This window comes from Equus asinus, chromosome 9 (assembly GCF_041296235.1).
Source record: "Equus asinus isolate D_3611 breed Donkey chromosome 9, EquAss-T2T_v2, whole genome shotgun sequence".
In the NCBI taxonomy this organism is placed as follows: Eukaryota; Metazoa; Chordata; class Mammalia; order Perissodactyla; family Equidae; genus Equus; species Equus asinus.
In genome coordinates this window covers 10,149,035-10,169,862 of record NC_091798.1, presented here as the reverse complement: position 1 = coordinate 10,169,862, position 20,828 = coordinate 10,149,035, and the positions used below count along the sequence as shown (strand labels likewise).

The following is a 20,828-nucleotide window of genomic DNA, read 5'->3' as shown; positions in this document are numbered from 1 at the left end:
AAAAAGGGACTTGGGCCTGCACAGGGATGTGAGGGTCGTCTGGAAGTGGAATCTTGAAAGTTGACAAGGTGGTCAACTTTTGATGTCTGTGGGTTTAAATAGTTAATCCAAGAAGAATATTTACATTTGGCAAATCTTGGATTAAAACTCCCATAGTTACCTTTGATTAATTATGGGCTCTACTGGCATCTCAAACTTCCTGTTTATTTTGGCAGCTGACACCTTGGCATAGACTTTCTTTTCAGACCAAAATATTTTCCTTTCCCTTCTTTGCCAGGGAGAATTTAAGCCTGAAAGAGAAACTTCATAGGCTGATACAGATACGTAGCAGTCTGAGAAGTGACCATCACAGTAATGTCTGTCTTTATAGAAAGAATGAGTAAAGGGAGTCCCTGAATTTTGGCTTTGGTTCTTAATAATGTGGTTACATTGAAGTAATTACATTTTGTGTTTTAGACCCAGTCTGATAATCTAAAACATACTAAGTCAAGTATAAAAGGACAAGAACCAGTAACAGAGTGGTCGTGGTGGTTGATCTGTCAAAATTGAACTTGACTATAATCTTGTTCCCAGTTATGCCCATTAGAGCTTGGAAGAGAGGGCTTTGTTTTGGGTTTGAAAGCAAAGTCCTTCTCTTCATAAGGAAACCTTAAAATCGTTAATGTAGAATATTTAGTTACGCTGTACTGCATCACGACTGGGCAACCAGGATGTAAACGACAAATCACGCCCCCAAGTATCTAATGAAGTTAACCTGATGAATGGACTTGCTTAACTCACTGGTCCCCAAAGTGTGGTCCTTCACTTGGAAGCTTATTAGAAATGTGGATTCTTGCACTCTACCCAGACCTGCTGAATGAGAAACTTTGGGGGTGGACCCAGTAATCTACGTTTTGCCATGACCTCCAGATGATTCTGATGTACTCTCAAGTGTGAGAAACACCAGCTTAGATTATCCATCTGGATGTTAAAGAAAAAGAAAGCCCTGAATGATGATTTTAGTTTGTGACATAATTGCAATCTAATTGTTCTTTCTGATAGTAATTGACCAACAGGTTCACGTGCTTCTTGTGGGTACTTGTGGAATGTTAGGAAAAGCCACGTCATCAGTATATGCTGATGTAAGTCTTCCTATTTGCCATGGCAGTCAGGATTATTCATGTATATGATAAAAGGACAGGTCCTGCTCTTTGAAATACTCATTTGTTTTTTCAGAAGGTTATTTTTATCAGCTTTGATTTTCATAGTGGCTTGTGTGGTTTTTCCTTTAGAAATTGTCCTGTGAAGTAGAGATGACAGAAACTGAAACCAACCAGTTACTCACATGCAACTCAATATATTAAATATAACAGTTAAGATTACAAAATAAAGTGAGGTCTATTAAGCATTGTAATCAAGTTTGCTTTGCTGAGCTTTGAAAATAATTGGTGCTCTTTTATTTTCATTCATGATTATTAAGCTCGCATGTTCTGGAGTCAGAGGCCTGTGTTCAAATTCTGCCCCCTCCAGTAGCTTGACATTGATAAAGTTATTTAGTCACTCTAAGCTTCTGTTTCTTCATCTGTGAAATGGGATAATAACTGAATATACCTAATTGTATAGGATTTTTGTAAGGAATAAATAAGATTATGCATGTAAAGTGTTAGAGCTGGATAAATGTTAGCTACTGCTATTATTATTATTATTATTATTATTATTATTATTATTACTACTACTACTTCCACTTCTACTCCTGGGGTTGGCAGTAGGTAACCTGGAGATGCATTTGTGATAAGTCTCTAATTTGTGCACCACATCTGTCTGTCATCACAGCAGAAAGAAGGAAGATAAGCCTTCCTTTCTTATGTTTTCAGTGTCTCTGATATCATCCTATATTACTCTTAATACATGCATTTTTGTGCTTTCTCTCATTTATTGAGTAATATTTGAGCGCCTGCCATTTGCTGGGCACTACCCAGCACATTCCTGCCCCCAGGACCCTTACAGCAGAGGCTCTCGTTTATTCAAATGTATGTCTCAGTTAGTGTGCTCCCTTGACTTACCTTACCCAAGGAGGCATTGCCTGCTTTGGAATGAGACTTGGGCTTGAATCCTAACTGAGCTGCTGATCTGTGCAGTAACCTGTCTGTGCAGTAAACTTTGAATTTCCCTTAGTCTTAGTTTTGTCATTAAAATGGGAATAGTGCAGTCTAACTTATAAAGAGGTTTGAGGATTAATTAAGACAGTATTATTGAAGTACTAGACAGTATTAATAAAGTACTAGAATAATGTCCGGTACTTAGTAGATGCTCAATAAGGGTAGTTCTGCTTTTCTACCTTTTCTCTCTGTGGGCTGCCGTGAGAAACCGGCAGTGGTGGGTTGAAGCAAATATAGTTGTCGGTGTTGCTTTCTAATAGATTCTTTGACCTTTTATCTGAAATCAGGACATCTCCCTTCAACAAATTCTTTTAAGTAATTTTTTTCAAAACTTGTTATTTTCCATTGTGTAAAGCATAATAAAAATGCAATGACTGTCCTCTTAAGACTATAAGTGTTCATTTTCTTATTTGTCTCTCATTGACTTCCACTTTTTTGTGGGCAAAAAGTGATGAACTTTGGTTAGTCATTCTCATTCACAGTTTTGGTTCCTGCTGTAGTTTAAACTGTAAATCTTGAAAGAGCGTAGACTACCTTAGAATATTGGAAAGCTAGAATACAAATGTATTTTGGAGCTAGGGAAGGAATGTTAGAGATCTAACCAAACTCTTTCCTTTTTCAGATCAGGCAAGAAGTCTAGAGATGAAAGTGCCCACGCTCAGGTGACATGCCAGTGGCAGAATTGGGGCTTCCTAGGGTCTAATGCTTGTTGCACTGATTTATGCTGATGTTCATATTTTGGTCATCAGCTCATGCTCAATCAAGAAGAGCTGTCACTTAGCAGGGTTTCTATTTTATAGTTAGTTTACTTTCTGGGAAATGGATCCTAGAAAATATATTAGTGGTCATGATATTTGGCCCAATTAGCAACCCAAAAAGGCAAAATCATGGAATGAAATACCGAAATCAAAGCACTCTCGGTTTGACACTGGTTGCTGGGTAGGAAAACTGGCGTTGTCTGTGTCGTTCTTATTCCTTGGGTTTATTTGTGTCTCTGCCCCTCCACCTACTTCCTAATTGCACAGACACTTAAAATTTTTTTAATTAGATGTTTAAAATGGACAGAAAAGATCAGTGAGGGAGTAATTCAAGAATGATAAACTTTGGACCCTCTCTGAGAACAGAATGTACTTGACAAAATATGTGACTTTTGAAGTCTCTGAATTACCAAAGCATTATAGGAAATAAAATGTTATACAAACGTAACATTGTTTATAAGAATTATAATTGCTAATAAGTTTGGATTGTAGGGAGGAGTACATATTAGACCAGGGTTGGCAAGTATGTGATACCTTTTGCCATTGAGTCTTGTATTTTGTACTTAGTAATCATCAGCAATCTGTTAAGACCTTGTCCTTCTGAATCCTTGCAGAGCCTGAAAATCCTTCTCAGCACATTGCATCTGAGAGGCAATACCAATTGATCAGAGTTTGTATGTTGGTATTTGTCACCCTTGTATTAAATCATGATAAATGAAAGGAAAGTTAGCGTAAGTATAAAAATGATAGATGATTTTTTTTTATCCCACAGAGCATTACAGAAAACTTTAAATTTCATTTAGCCTTTTAGTTTTAATGTACTTCACCAATTTGAAGTCAGTGGTTGTTATTTTAGCAAAAACCTATATGTTCCAGGCAGTATGCTGGGGAGAGGATATGAAGGGGCTTCGTAAATTCTAGCACATTGTTTAGAAACTTATAGGTACAAAGGAGCCTTCTTTACTTACTGGAAACAGCTGTCATAAAACAAACCAAAAAACACCATGTAATATTCTTTATCAATTGCTTCTCTTCGATACTCTTATCATTCGATGACTGGCAAAATGCAAGTTCTGGAAATTCACAAGGTTGCTACCGCTTTAGTTGCATTAAAAAAAATAATAAAGTGTCCACCTCCTTCCCCCCCCCGATTACAGTTATTTTGGCAAAAACCTACAACTCTATAGCAGGAAAGGGGAAATATAAAAATAAACCCTAAGATAAGGAAGTAGGAGAGAAGAAATATTTTAAATATTTAAAAATTACTTGAAGGAATTCATTCATTGATTTAGCAAACATGCGTGCTTTCTACCTGCCAAATCCTGTGTGAGGCACAGTGATATAGAAGTGTAGGATAAGACTTCTCAATTTGTTGCACATGATGGCACATGTAGAAAGTGGTAGTACTGAGGCAGAAATCGTCTGCCAGGGAGTTCCTGCCACCCCAGGCCCTCTGGGCAGTACTGTGGGCTGAGGAGATGAATATCTCGGCACAGTCACCCTTTGGAGTGATGCGTAGTGGGAACATTTGATGTAAGACATGCTTCCTGCCCTTGGGGAACTGACAGTCAGAGGACGTAGGCAAGTGGACTGAGGCGCTGAGAAGTATTGCCTCCAAGACTGATTTATTGGACATGGAGATAGTGCATGGCCCAGTTATGGGTGTGGTTCATAGACTGCTGAAAAGAGGACAAATCCAGCTACTGTAGATTTGTAGGGTTTTGATTTAAATTCAGTGCTTGAAGTGAGGAAGGATAAAAACAGAACAGTCTCTCCCTTTTGTGAATGCTAACCCTTAGAAATTCTAATTCTGACCAATGTCCTCCTGCCTCTCTGTAGACCATGTTGAGGAGATGAGTATGACCAGGAAAGAATCAGGAGGAAAAGTGGGAAAGATGTTCTGGAGTGAGTTCTACCACTTTTGAGAAGAACAGCATGTTAAGGCACCAGCTCCCCAAACCATCTTCATCACCCCCTGTCCCCCAGAAAAAAACCTGTAATACTCTCTGCTTTAAATATCCAAATATAACTGCCCTTGATCTCCTCAAGTTACAGAGAGAAAAAAGTTTGTGTCATAAAACAGTTCATTCAGTGAACATTCCTGAATATCTGTGTGGTGGGGTGGGGTCAGAAGGAATGGTCCCTACTTCAGGTAAGTTTAATAATAGCACTGGGTGAGTGGTGTTATAGGACAGAGGATAAATGTCAGATTGATCAAAAAATACTCTCTCCTGAGTGGAGGACATCCTCTGTCAGCCTTCAGGTTCTAGAAGTTATCTAGGAAAGTGGAAAAGTAAGATCCCAACAAGTTTTTTTAAAAAAGGATAAAATTAGGTGAACTTTTTAAAAAAGCCAATCCTTTGAGTTAAAAAATAATGTAAAAGAACATATAATTGAAGAAAAGCTCATAGAATCCTGTTTGTCAAATTCCTTTGAGAGCCCCTTTTTCTTTAATATTCTTGCTGTGGTTTTTGTGTGTGTACATGTTTATTCTTAAGGTGGGTCGGAAACATGTATTAGTGCTTCCTTTCAGAATTTAATTTGAAAGTGTTTTCATCTTCTACTTTTCACTTATCAAGCTAAACTGTAATTTTAGTTATCGCTGGTACTTTTTATCCAGAATTCCAGAGCAGTTGGGTGGTTGTATATTTTAAGATTCCTCACCCACTTTTCAAATGCATTTTGTTAAGCCAGGGTTTAGACCAGCAGAGTTCTCCACACCCTTTCTTCCCTTTAATTTTAAAGGAAGCAAAACCGAGAATACGTTGCCGCTTAGTCGTCTTACTGACATTTGATGGCTATTTTCAAACCTTGACTTGTAAGAAAATTCAGCTATTCTAATTAGCACACGTGGCTGCCGCTTTAGTAGATAACTGCTGAAACAGGTTTGGAAAGCTTTGCCCTGTCACTGCAATATTAAGTATCAGAGAAAGAGTATAAATTTTATTTTTATATTTATTTCTTGTCCTTAACTATATGGAAATTAGTTGTTTCTGCTTTATTAGTAAAAGTAATGTTTTTATTGAAATTATTATTAGAAATCAGATCACTCGTTGCTGAGCCCTGGGTACTTACTTTTGTGGTTTTGATGTTTTCTAAGTGTTAAAAATAAAATGTAGTACAGTTGTCCATCAGTACCCGAGGGGGATTGGTTCCAAGACTGCTGCGGATACCAAAATCCAGAGATGCTCAAGTCCATTATATAAAATGGTGTAATATTTTCATGTAATTTATGCACATCCTCCTGTATGCTTTGTCATCTCTAGATTACTTATAATGCCTAATACAACGTAAGTGCTATGTAAATAGTTATTAGACTGTGTTGTTTAGAGAATAATAACAAGAAAAAAAGTCCGTACATGTTTGGTGCAGACACAGCCATCCTTGGTTAGTGGAATCCACGGATGTGGAACTTGCTGATATGGAGACTGAGTATAATGTGCCCTACACAGAGAGGGAGTAAAATTGCCACTTTTTGTTCTATGTCCCATAAAATACAGCTTATTGTCTTCTTTTATAATTAAATGCTATTTTAAAAGTGGTTTGTGGCTGTTTGTGTTTACAGGATCGCCCCAGGACATTTGACATGCACTCACTGGAGAGTTCACTCATCGATATAATGAGAGCTGAAAATGATTCGATTAAAGGTAACTTTTAAAATGTCACTATTTGATTTTAATAAATAGTTAAAATTTGTATTATCTATGTGATCTGATGAGCAATATGGCAGATATTATGGATTCATGTTTTGTATCTAGTCAGTTCCATCAATTTTATATGTGTATCTCTTTTTGTTAAAAAATCAGACGTATTTGATGGACATCCACTCTGGGCCCATCGCAATACCAATTAAGAGAACTACAAGAGTACTGATTGCTAAGGGTGAGCAATTAACTGAAAAGACATGAACCATACACTTCATTTTTTTTATATCTCTGGCAAAAACTGCTCAGTGCCTCAAACCTGTATGTCTGTCCATCATGACATTGACTATGCACTAGGAAGAATTCAAATGTTGATAGATTTTTTGGCCTAGTTTCACATTGTAAAAAATGGCCAACAGTTTCAAAGTTAAAATGAAGTTTTGTTGTTCTTGAAATATTTTCTGTGTATTATGTTAAGAAAAACAATAGTGCTATTACTACTTGGATTCTGGCTCAGTCCTCTTACTAACTACCTATGTTGTCTGGATTAAGACATTTGAGTTTGACTAGGCCTCAGTTTCTTCATCTTTACAAGAAGGAACTTAGAATCACCCTTACAAAAAGAGACTTTCAATGCAGAGCTTTACAAATAAAATACTGTTGCCTGGGCCCCATCCCAGGTGTGGGCTGGGACTTGGCCTGTTGGTTTTTAATGTTTAGGTGATGCTCATGCGCAACCAGGATTGAGAATTACCAGACTAGATGTTCTTGAAGGGCCCCTCCAGCTCTGATTTTGTGAAAACTACCCCACAAAATACAAAGTGTTTCTGCACAAAAATCTCCAGTTTACTGGAAAGCAGGGGGTTTTTTGTTTGTTTGTTTGTTTTGAGTAATTTGAAATGTTTGGTATATTTTGTCATCCCACTTAAGTTGTTTGTTCCTTCCTTCATTCATTCACTCATTCATTCAGTATTTGTGAGCCTGCTCTGTGCCAGACACAGCTCTGCACTGGGGTCAAAGGTAGCAAAGGCAGCCTGTTGCTTCAAGTGGGCACCAGCCTGGCCTAGTGTTCCTTTGAGTTTGGTTTATCATATTATAGATGCACTAAAACTAAGTATTTTTCAACAGACCAATAATGGTAAATTTTTTCACTAGGAAAGCTTTTTGAGGTCTAGAGAGATGAAAAATAAGGTGTGAAAAAATACGCATCCGTCTGATGAGATAACTTTGAAATAAGAATATTTTGAAGGTCTTTGCTGAATTCCTCGTGGAATTCTGATGGATGGCTCTAATCCAGATGTGCGCTCTCTTTCTGAGGAAGGATGATCTCTCAGACTTCACTTGAGTTTTGCCATTTCTTATACTCTGACTTTGGATAGTCCTTCAGCCTCTTCGACTCTTCTTTTTATTTTCTCATCACAAAAGCGAGGAGAGTCTAAGGCCCTTTCTAGCACCAGAAAAACTGTTCACTCTTAAAAAGTAGCTAAAGGAGAAATCCGACTAAGGTCTGTGGATTGTACCAGTTCCGTTTTCTGATTTGGTACTATAGTTATGTAAGATGGTACCGTCTGCGTGGGGGAACTTGATAAAGGGTACACAAGATCTCTCCGTACTATTATTTTTGTTACTTGCTGTGAATCTGTAATTATTTCAAAATTAAAAATTAAGTACAGAAAAAGTAGCTAAAGGACATTTGTTTATTCTTAATGTATTTGATTCCTTCAGCAACCTTTTTTTTTCTTGGAGAGCCTCTTATGTACTAGATACTAGGGAGAATAAATAATTAGAACTCATTTTCATGAGTGCCTATTTCTTTTATCAGAGAAAACACAGATTACAAACAGCAGCAGATATAAATAATTTCTTGTGTGATGCTTCTAAGGCCTCTCACTAGTACTTAGGTTAGATATAAAAGTTTGCACACATTATTCTAACAGGATTAACAGTAGCGTTTCCTTGGTTTGTCAGATACAGCCGGGACATCTCTCTCAAGTTTATTTCCTCTCTCCTAGTTTGTTCAATTATTGTGTCAAGTCCTGCATTTATTCTATATTCCCTTTTTAATTTCTTCTTACTAATTTTTTACCTAAATTAAGTTTCTTTAGGTTGATTCTGTAGGGGTAATCAAAATTAAGTCTGATGACAGAAAAATTAAACCTGATTAACAGAAAGGTTTTGTAAAATTGTGATTTATAAGAGGAAGAGTGGCAGAATGGAAAGACCTATGAGTTTTAGAGTCAGAAGGCTGTGGATTTAAATTGCTCTTTTGCCGCTACAGTTCGTGGTGGTTTGAGGATCAAGTGATATATGATGTATCTGTAAAATCCAGCATACTTCCTAGTTCATAGAAGACACTCCATAAATGGCATCGATTATTACTAAACATCTATTAAGTCTGTCCTCATGCTTATCAGATGAGAAAGCCAGTTTCAATTTAAGTGCCAAGGTGACTTAAGTATATTACGTGAACTTTGTGTATTTCCCTTCGAAGAGCAATGAAGAATTCACAGATGGACTCGTGGTCCTAAAATGCCAGACTCAAGTGAATGCTTGATGTTTTTTAACCGAGATGATGAACTTTATATCACTGTAGTCTATTGCTACCAAAATGTAGTTTTACTGAGGGGAATACTTTATTTCTTGTCAGACTCTCTTCTGATTTAGATAGCTGTTAGGAAAACTATGCTTGATTCTATTGTGAGATTGTGTTTAAAAGTGATAATAAAAGTTGAATGTATTTAAAAAAATAACACACTGTCCTTTGATCCATTAAAACCTGCTTAGCCATTTTGAAAATAAATAGCCTCTCCATGTGCTCTGCTTCTTTAGAAACAGAGAACAGAAAGTGGGCATTAATTCTCTGAGACTAGTAGAGAATAATATGCCTTTCAGAAAAAAAAGTGTAAAATACAAAAATTCAGTTAAAAGAATTAATTTGAGAATTGTTTAAAAAACCTCTACCATATGGAGGCAAATTTTATATTTGAGCTCATTTTCTCTTAAAAATAATTTCATAAACTATATTACGAATGACATTTATTTTTACCTTTAATTTACATTTCCTCATAGAAATGTGATTTGTGTGTATGTATTTAAATAATAAAACCTAAAATTAATGTAAGAACTACAAGTTGAGTGAATTGATATGGCTATATTATTTGTTTAAATTTAAAAAAGACAACCCGGAAACTGAATTTGTCCTTTCCTTTTGGGAAAAAAAATCTTAATACAGTGGAGTTAAAAAATTTTATTTTTGCCATCAACAGACAAGATGCTTATATAATATGCTAAGGAACCTTCAAATGTAGTTTTTTAGTTTCTTTATGAATGTGTTGTTGATTCCAGCTGGCTTGTTGGAAACCATTTATCTTTTTTTTTTTTTAACATTTTAACAAATGTGCAAAAGGAGTACCTAGCCTTCATTTCATAATTTATATTAGCTTTTTCCAGTGTATTTTAAAATCGTTTTTCTAAGAATTTTAAGGCTATTATCATTTTCTCCGTGTCCAGAGGTTTAGCTCTTTGGGAGGAAAAGGGTCCTCCCTCTACCTTATCGCCAAGGCCTTTCTCTGATCAGCTGGAATGTCTGTGTGTTATTTTTATCTGCGAAATTGTGTTGCCTTCTCCATAACCAATGCCAGTGACAATCTGCAGAAGCTCTTCCCCAGAGACCATTTCATTTCTTTACTGCACATCCAGTCTCATAAGCTAAGAGCCTCTGCTACAGACCAGTTTTGAATTTTGATCTCCCAGGTGGCAGCTTGCTCATTGCTACAATCTTATTAGGCTTATCAAGAATTGTTTTCACCTGGACAGAAAAATCTTTTATAGATGCTCAGATGATTATTTGGGGAATATTGTATCTTACTGTTATTTGTGTTTTTTCTCACCTGTGCAATTGGTACTTATTTTTTAGAAATGGAGCAGCATGAAATAGATTAAGACCAAATGCGAATACGTCTGTTTTCAGCCTTCTGAAGCATAGGCTGGACACAGTGAAATAAAGATTCATGAAGCAGTATTATAGTCAGTGTTAGTAGGAGAGACCTCTGAAGATTAAGGAGCCTTTTTTTCTTTCCTGAGTGTGAAGGGAATAAAGGAATATACATATAAACCAAGAAGTAGTCATTTATGGAATGAAAGCAGAGGGAGACAGCGCTGGAATAGAGAGACAAAAAATAGTACCTGAAAATGATCAGATGTCAGACAGAGTAGAGCAATCCATGGTTTCATAATAGTGGTTGAGTATTGTAAATCCTATATATGAAAACAATTTAATATCCAAATTGCTTCATTTCACTAAAAAGCCAAATGAGACATCAAAATTATTGAGAGAACAAAGGCAATCTGTAAACTGTCAAAACATTATGGTTGTTCTTCAGATATTAATTAACTAAATTATGAGTCAGAATATCTTCTTATTTTTCCTCAGAATATTGTGAAATTGGAGTCTTTTTCTCTTCATATTGTTATGAAATGTGTCTTGCTTTCAATTTTTGGAAGGAGAATTCAGCATATCTACCTCAATCCCTCTGAGTTTCAGGCATTTTTAAAATACTTAATTTGAATGTAAGCAATAATGATTGCATTTAGAAATGCAGGTTGTTTAAAGTTCCGGTCTTTTACATATCCCCGTGGTGCCCAAGAAACCTATTGCATATGGAGAGTAAGTAGTGGAGTATGATATACAATTAGACATTACTGCCTCCCTTGCTGTTCATGCATTCATTTAATAAGAATTTATTTTTAAGAGCTAGATCTACTCCAAAAATACTACGTATTTAACTCCTGACTGCTGAAGGTATTGTGGCCTTGCATCTTAAAATACTTTTGATATTTTTTTTCTTTCTTTATCTACACATTGAATTTGGGAGCCCTTCCGCCACTATTTTTCATTGCTGTGGATTTGTTTGAAACAAATGCTTAGATGAGCAGGGAAGTGATGATTCCATCTGGGCCTCTTTTCTTTGTTGCTAAGCAAAAAAATTTATAATAATCTCTCTCGAAGAAAATCGTGAAACTCACTTGAAAGTTTAGTATACAAAGTTTGTTTCATTAATTTTATGTGAGATTTTTTATGTCACTGTAAGAGAGTGACTGTTGGGATAATTATTTAAATTCTGTATCTTTACAGTAGGGAGAGAATGAAGTTAGTGCTACTTAAAAAAAAGATACCATAAATAATAACCAGGAAACCTTAAATTTTCCTTTGATACACAGTTCTCTTAATATTCCTGTAAATTGCAGTCATGTAGTTCTCTATTTTAAAGAACAGATGTCATATACTGATACAGATGTTTTAGAACAGACATTGTACACTAACTTTGTGTATACTGAGATGGCTCTGGAAATCTATGAGAGTTGCTGAAAATAAGACTAAATTTTTAATATTCAGTCATAAATTTGAATTTGAGTAAATAAAATTTTAAAAAACAAAAGGAACTCTTAACTACGTAAGTTCTGTTGCTATAATATTAAAATGATTTATTTTAAGTAGTAGTAGGGGGGAATCTAATTTCCTAGAGGATTTAACCTTTTTCTATTTCGATCAGTTTGCCTGTGGCAGTTTGAGTAGTGCTCATGCGACACTGACCCCACTCCTCCCTCACCCTTTTAAAAGATTAGATGCACACTTTTCTTTAAGTATATTTAATGGGGCATGATGCAAAGTACCATAAAGAAGAAACTGATAATGCAAACTAATTTTACTTTTTATTTTAATACTTTTAATTTTACTTGGATTCATAATCAAATTTGTCCTTCCAAGTAAATTACCATTATGCGGTATCAAATGTCTTCTGGTGAATTGGGGGATCTTTAAATATTAATGTCTTAAAGATTTGGGGTCCACCAGGACGCTGCCCTGCAAGGGGGCAGGAGCCTTCGAGAACTGGCTGGTTCTTTCTCGCTCTGTTTGGATGATACCAAGTAATTCAAAGCAGCATAGCAGGGGAGTGGCTGAGGTCTCTGGAGAGGAGAAAATTGCTTTACTTGTTGAAGCCTCGTGAGTAATGGAGCAAGGTACATAGCAAAGAATACAACTTAAACTCGGCTGCAGTGACCTTTGTGTGTGTGGCTATTCAGAAGTGGAGTGGTTTCCTCTCCTGCAGTCTCCCTTTCCTGACTGATGACATGGAACATCCTGAACAGTCTTTCTCTTTTGCTTGGCTTAGCTGTGCTGTAGGATGGGACCTGGGCTTCGTGTTGAGGTAACTTCCTTTGTGAAGAAGGAGAGGGCAGAGTAGCGGGCATGATTTCGTCGTGTTCCTGGTGCGGGGTCTGTTCTTAATTTTGAACCGCGGTCTGCTTTCTGGTTTACTGCTGGTCAGAATTTGTTGGATTCCTCACAGCGCTGTGTAGGCAGAGTTTTCAAGGGTGTGGATTTTGAACTGTGTGACTAGACATTTTCAGATTGAGGATTGCTGTTGTTTTTGGTTTTGTTTGTTTTGTTTTGTTTTTTAAGGGGAGGAGAGGAAAGGGAAATGCCTGGGAGAACAAAATGTGATGTTCATGAACGCTGCTGTGCTCATAGCACTGGAGTGAAGTCTTCCTTACTCTAGCCCCTGAACTGAAACCAACTCGGTTCATACTAATCGTTTCTTGTGCCTTGTCCAGATCCTTGTCTGCCCAGTTTGTTTACATAACGTACTGGTGCACAGAAAGGAGGGCTCCTCTGCCCTCTACCCTCCACACATTTGTGATAGAATACTGACCCTTGTTTTTATTTGTTGTGAAAACCATATAAGCAGTTGTCACAAAGGGGGAATCTGTCTTATGTCATCTATGATGTGGGTCCGTAATTACTTAAGCAGACCCCTTATCTTAGTCCTGAACACTGAGCACAAAAAATCTTATTTTGAGTCGATGAAAATTGAGTGGTCATCTTAAAATGTTGTTGCAACTCTGATTATACCTGGGTGAGACGTGAGGGGAAAGGGGGGCAGGGAGGAAAGTGACAGGAGACTTTTCATGTTATTAGAAGGCTAAAGATCCTAAACATTTCTTTAAAAGATTCTTTTAACTCATGAACTTTTTTTCTGTTACAATTGCGTTAAGGCTCACATATTTTATGGCTGTTGTGACTTAATTTTATTTGGCACATATTCAGGGTGGAGATTGGTAAAGGGATAAACTATATGTGATAGTTAACACTTAGAAATAAGAAATCCCCAAAGAAGCAGCAATCAGGTAGTAAATTAATACATGCTTTTCTAAAATGTTTTACATTTTCGCATTAAATATTGTGTACAACTTAAGTATAGGTATTACCATATGGACAGACAATAATATTATTTTCCATTCAGAAATGAAATCTCAGTGACATTTAAGTAGTAGGGTTTTCAGACTTTGTCAGCAGTTTGTAAGTATTACATATTAGGGCCTTCCCTATGGTATAAAAAAGTAGGAGGGTCCAGAGCATTTCTAGAGATCCATTTTATTTATGCTCCACATCCAAATTAACGATAGTATATCGTGTACCTTTTGATAGTGTCACATTATTTTTCTCTTTTTTCCTTCTATATTATGAAATTATGGACAAGTGACTTGCTATCTCGTTTTCTGAGAGCTCCTAGAACAGCCCTATGTACTAATACCTGCATAATGAAAGCCCTTTTGATTATGGAGTCATATAGAGGGAGTTGACTGTGAAGGTCTTAAGACTTTCCTTGATCCTATTATGTAATCCTGGACTATGTTATTTGCTGACTTTGAGGGAGGGAAAGCAATGCCATCTGATGCATAGCTGATACAAAAATATCCAAGATTCTCTTTGCATTCAATTTAGCAACAGGAAGGACAGAATAGTTGCACAGTTGTGCCATTTCTTGCTGATACACATGGAATTTCTACCTGAATATTATATACAGTTGATTCATTTATCAGCTGATATGCCTGATTTGTGAATTTCTCTACCCTCTGCTACTTATTTTTTCCCGTTGTGTTGCCACTGTCTTCACTACCAAAGGTAAGAGAAAAGAGAGAAAACTCAATGCATTGTTGCTGTTCAGCGGTAAAAGTTTGCAAAAGGAATAGTTTTTAACTAGTTTTAAACTAGTTACTACTTTTTGAATCAGATCTTGTGATGGCTAGGCTGCCTCCGAGCTTCATTCTTTTGTCTAATTGGCTGATTCTGAGTTCAGTCCCACACCAGTGCACTCCGTTCTAAAGCAAGGCTTTGTTTTATTCCGGGTATTACCTGGTAACCAGTCAATTAAGAACATTAGTGGAACTCTGAAGGGAAAGCAGTTTCCATTATCTCTTTGGAATCCGCTTGGGCGGATGCCAGTTGCTATACATTGGGAGAGAGAAGGAGGAATCAACTAATTAGAGGACCCTTTTTTAATTCTTGAGAAACCAACAATAAAGTGCAAATCTTAATTCTGAAGAACAGCCATGATTAGTTGAAGTATAAAAACTTAAAAAAAAAAAATCTAACTTCTACTAGCCGTAATATTCCAAATAATAAATGTCTGATATGGTTTACATCAGCCACCTGATCTCTATTGTAAATGATCAAAAGTTGTTAGATTATAACAGACTTTCCCAAATTATAAGAAATAAAAAAAAGAAGCATTTAGTTAGGGTGTGTTCACACCGTGCTCTGCCATTAGCAGTTCCGAGGCCCTGGGTTGGTCACTCCTCTCTAGATCGTGGTTTCCTCACCTGTAAACAGAGGGATGAACTTAATAATCTTGAAGTTACTTTCAGCAGTTCTATACAGTCTTTTTGGCGTGTTACTCCTAAGTGACAAAATTGAAGAATTTTATAGTTTAATCACTGAAAGCAGCGTATGAATTTCATGATTGGGTATGGCAATATTTAATAGTGAGTAGTGTGTAGAAGGGATATAACTAGAAATCAGTGAGCTTTAGTCAGTTGAGTGAAGACTGCGTCTAGACTGCATTTGTTCCTTTTGAGATAGGCCTAAAAATACTGTTTAGGAAGCAGTTGTTTAAACTTGGCCTCATGAGGTGTTTCTGTTCTCAATTTGTGGACCACAGGCCTCTTCAGCCATGAGAATTATTTGATGGGCCTATGAACCCATTAGGACCACACATGCCAGTTAGATGATAGATATGACATTGTTATACATGATTGTCTTCCAAAAACCATGTGGATGCTGATGTCATGCAATTCAATACATTTAAAGGTGTTGCTGAATTCATAGTAGCCTTTTCTTATTAAGGTTTTCTACTGTTGTTGTTTACCCTGTAGTATTCACTGGAGTGGGGGTTGGGGCTCCAGTTGTTGTCATGGTGGGGAGCCTCTCTGAAGTATTTTCATCAAAGTCGTCTTAATAATTATAAAAGGTTATGAAACACTGCCCTAGAGAACTTCTCCAAGTGTTCTGCTTTAGACCTCTGCATTAGAATGTTCCCCATTACCAAAAAGAACGTAACATAAAAAGGAATTTAATAGAGGAAATGGTGAGGAGGAGGCCAGAGAGGACTGAGGAGGTCACTTACCATATCCTAGATTATTTTTCTCCACTAAATAGCATTTTGGAACTTCGTCTCTGACATCTGAAGCTGTCTTTTTGCCCTTTGAGGAGCATAGGCTGTTTAGGCTACATCTGGCACAATGCCAGGAGGCAGGGGGAGCCATATGACAAGAAGAGTGCACCCCGGAATTGGGTAATGTGGCAGCCCTTGTTAGAAGGAGAGATAGCCGCCTTTAAGCCATGTGGTTTGGAAGTATCTTATATTTTAGCTTCTGCTTATATTCCGGTTCCACAAACATTTGAGCATATTCCATGTACCAGGTAGTAGTAGATCAAAGAACACCTTTGATGCTGGTCCACACTTTTCTTTTTTGAGGTAGATCTGGACATTCTGTATAGGAAGCAGTGTTAACAACCAGTCCCAAGTGAAAGAGCACTTACTTGTGATACCATCTCTCTGATTTTTATTTTGTGCCCCTTCTGAGAATTATCTATGACTTAAATCCTTACACTAACCTTTTGGTCTGAGTTTTGTGGCTTCCGTTTTACAGTTGAAGAAATTGAAGTTCAGAGAGATACAACAGCTTCTGTAGAGTCACTCAACTAACTGGTACCCAGAGGATTAAGTTAGGAACACTCAGCTTCTGACCCCTGGTTCAGTAGCTTAGGTATTTATTGTGTAGCATTTAAGAGGGAAACAAACATAAAAAAACTTAAACATTTTTGTCTTAGTATGCTTTAGACAGAGAGTAGGCATTAAAGTTTCTTAATTTCTATTTAGGAGGCAGGGTACAGAATTTAAGATCTGTATTTTAGCGTAATGTTTTGTAAGAGATTCAGATCTCACACCTGCTAGTTTCTTATTGAAGGGTGCCTCACTGCGGTGGAGGTCAAATGGAACCACTGAGGGAACTTTTCCAAGCTGGATTATTCTTTTTCCTGATTCTGATTCACCACATCTGTCATGAGACGTGAGCATGTGTATTCCCAAAGTGATTCAGCTATCCTGCCCTCCCTCCACACTCCATCTTCACTTCACTTGGAGAACCACTTTGGATATTTATGTCAAGTCTAAAGCTATGGGAGGCCATTCATACAGCAAATACATATCAAGCCTCTACTGTGTGCCAGGCACTATTTTAAGCTGTTGGGATATATCAGGGATTAAAAACAAAGACTCCTGGCCTCATGCAGCTTATCCTCCAAATAGTTAGCAGATATCTTTGAGCAGCCTGTTTACTATTGTGTTTTGAAGGCTAATAAATAAGACCAAGACTCAATGCCTTGAGTACCAACAGGAAAAAATAGGAACTGGGCCTTCTGAGAAATAACAAGAGGTGAAATTAGATCAGGTATGAAATTCAAGTACATTCTTCATTAAGCTTCAATGAAGTCATCAGAATTTATATTAAATAAGTGATTAGAGTTGATGATAGGTGTGTATGCAGAAGGCCAACTAGTGACTTTGCTGGTTGCTCTTTGGGGTTTGGACTACAGTAACCAATTTTAAGAGCAGCTTCTCTCTCTTTTCTCTGATTCTGAATCATTTGCAGGCAACATAGCTGATAGTCCCTTAGGATTTCATAAGTTTGACTTGATCTTCTTATATGTTCATGTCAGTACAAAGAGCCGTTTCTCAAAATCATTTTTACCTTGGGGCCAGTCCTACAATTCTTTATGTTTATTCACTGGTTCTTTTAAAATGTGTCTCTTGTAACACATTTCTTTTAATCAAACTTTTTGCAAGGCAGGAGAATTTTAATTTACTGCTTTGGCTTTTTTCTAGACTACTTAAAACTTTTCTACTACCCGTTGGTCTGTTTTTCCACTTTTCTTTCCATTTTATTATCCATTTCTCTTTTTTTAACTGGCTTTGGCTGGTTTAGTTTAGACAAAAACTATGCCTCGTTTTTTAAAGCTTGAAAAATTGCCATTAATCTCTGGTATCATAACATCCTCTTAAGGCGAGTTATCTTGTTGCTCTGTCCTCTAAATGTAGCATCCAGAGTCAGAAGGCCTCTGGCAGGGATAAAAATAGCCTTCCTGCTTGCTGGTTTGTTGTGAGGTTTACTGGCAGTAGGAAATCTTTTGAATTCCTCAATTGGGTCAGCTCATTGCTAGTTTCTCTCTAGACCTTCCCTTCTGAAATTCTTAGGTGCTTTTATATCTTGCAACTTTGCACCTGCCCTGAGTTATAGTCAAAGCCATCTTTCTTTGTATGAAACCTCCCACAATCTGTAGAAATATGTCCCTGTTGACTTGACTTATAGATAAATGATATTTTCTTTTGCCACTGTTACAGTCTGTTTTTCAACTACCATACCACAATTGAAAAATTAAATCTGAGCTTTTGGCACAAAAGGAAGATCCTCCCTGGCTTTATTAAAAGGAAAATTTTTAAGCTGAATTTCCAAGTTTTCCTTTCCTAAAATCCTGCTGCTGCTTTGCCAGTTTGGCTATTAGAAAACTAAGGAATTAGGTTTTTTTCCCTTCTCTCTCCCAGAGAAGAATTATATCCCTGTTTGTAACCAAGAACACTAGCAAACTCTCATTTCTCTGAAGCTGAAAAACCCCCCAGATGGCCACTCCCTTCTCCAAGCTTCCAGTTTGGGTCTTATTTGGCTGAAAGGTATCCTTCCTCTTTCTTTCTCTCACAAGTGGAAAATTGTTGGTTATCTCTGGTTTATAGTTGGAGAGGGAAAAGAAATTAAAATTAATTGAGCACTTACTGTATACTGGGGACTTTTCTGGACTTTCTGCAAAAATTGTCTCATGAATTTCTCCCAACAGCCTTGTGAAGTAAGTGGAAATATCTGTTTTACCTGAGGCTCAGAGAAGCTAAGCACTGTGCCCTGCCTCACAAGATGGGATTGATCTGACTGCCCTTTTCATTGCATGCTCCATGGCAGAGAGACCACCAGTCGCTGGCTTTGCTTCAGTCATTCATTCAACAGCTATTCACTGAGCACCTTGGTCTGCCTCGAGCTCTGGGATGCAAGACCCGAAATCAGTCCTCAAAGATCTTGTTGCCCTAGAGGTAGAGAGTTTAGAAATAGGTAATTTAAATGTAATGTAATAAGTATAAAGGATGTTGTATGGAGCACATAGGAACCGGAGAGCAGGTGGCTTGGGGCAAGGAGGACTTTACATAGGATGTGAGGCTTAAGAGAGAAGCTATCTGGGCATGAAGGTGGAGGCTTGAGGGTTGAGACATGGTGGGCAGAGAGAGAGGAAGGTGTTCCAGACAGAGGGAGGAACTCAGAAGTAAAAGTTAATGGGCCAGTAGTTTCGAATGCCTGGAGTACCTAATGTGGGACGGCAAATGGTCATGTGAAGAGATGAACTGGAGAGATAGGCAAGAGAATGCCGGTATTTTTGTAGGCCTGAAAGACAAGTCTGCCCCCACAGAAGAGTTTTGTTGAGCCTAAACTGTGTGTGTATGTGTGTAATTTAAATGGCTCTGTGGGAGACAGGGCAAGACTTTCCACTTGATGTCAGTTCTGGCCAGTTCCTCCTTTGTGATTTTTTTACATGAGACTGTCTTCACTGGAAGTTGGTTGTATCACAGATTGGTCAGCAGGTGGAATAAGCTTGCTGATTTTGATTTGGGGAGTTATTTTTAGGTCAATAGAATAAATTATTAAAAATAATTATTTATATCATTAAATGATAGACCATATTGAATACATTTTTATTAGTTCATATTGATATGTGTTCTGTATAAGTATAAAGTTGATATTCAGAAACTGAATTTATTACACGTTTCTTGAGCTTTGCTATGCGTTGTCCAGGTCCCCACAGCGCCATCTTGCTGCAAGGCTCAGGCAGTTTTGGTAAAAACAGCATATGCGGAAAGGCAGGTGGAACGCCTCCTTTAAGAAATTCTTTATGGCAGTATAGCTTTGACTGACTTAGACGTGAACTAAACAAATTAGCAGGAGCAGAAGCAGCAGGAGCACCTCTAGTTAGGCAACAACAGCAAGCATGTGTGTATGTAGATATACGTGTGTGTATATTGTGTGTATAAGTCTTTGGTCTACCTTAGAAATGGACCTAAGCCCGTACTTACTTTTCCCTATTAGAAGTTTTTAATGGTGTCCTCTGAAAACCCCTCCCTTTTCTTTGGACTATCTAAGTTTTTATAGTAAGTCAATAAAAAAAATTAGAATTTCACACTACTTGTCACTTTATAGGACTACGTGGCTATATTTTGGACAACCTTGCAGAATTATCCCCTATTATTGGTCCTTGGCCTGCACCATGTCACCAACAATGGGCATGACTCTGAAGAAGAGAAGGTCATAGCATGAAATATAATAGCACTGTAGAACATTTGATATTTCTCGGTGTGTGTTTGAAATGGCGGCATTTATTGTATCATTTCTTGCTGAATCATCAGTAGCAATAATATCTGGGTTACTTTTTAGGAAATAACTATTATTTTATCTAATTTTAAAAGCAATACATACACATACTGGTAATATATTAGAGTATTTCCTTCTAGTCTTTTCTCCTTTCATCTCATTGACTGGGATACTTTAGTTAGTGTGTTAAAAGAATATGATAGTCCATACTGTTCTTTTGAGCACCTCCTCCCCCCAGCAGTTCTTAGTCTCGTTAGTAAATATTGGTTCTCTCCAACTTGCAAATACCTGGCATAGAATTGCCTGGTTGGAGTGTGGATCTTCTAGGCTGTAGAATTTGGTAGTGTAGTTCCCCAGACTCACACTGTATCACTTGCCTATATTTGGCTAGGTTGAGTCATGTCACCAAATATAGTCTATGCCTTCTGCATGATGTATCCAGGCTTCTGGCTCCAGATGCCACAGCTGGCCTCCAGAGACTA

General features: G+C 37.3%; 1 protein-coding gene across 5 annotated transcripts in view; it reads left to right on the top strand.

Annotated features, from left to right (window-relative positions):
* The window catches only part of CPEB4 (cytoplasmic polyadenylation element binding protein 4), a 63,721-nt gene that overhangs the window by 12,473 nt on the left and 30,420 nt on the right, over positions 1–20,828 (top strand). For all 5 annotated transcript variants that reach the window (XM_014832880.3, XM_014832881.3, XM_014832879.3 and 2 more), the window contains exon 2: positions 6,462–6,543. In XM_014832880.3, the coding sequence (XP_014688366.1) occupies positions 6,462–6,543 (82 nt within the window). The remainder of the gene's footprint in view (positions 1–6,461; positions 6,544–20,828) is intronic.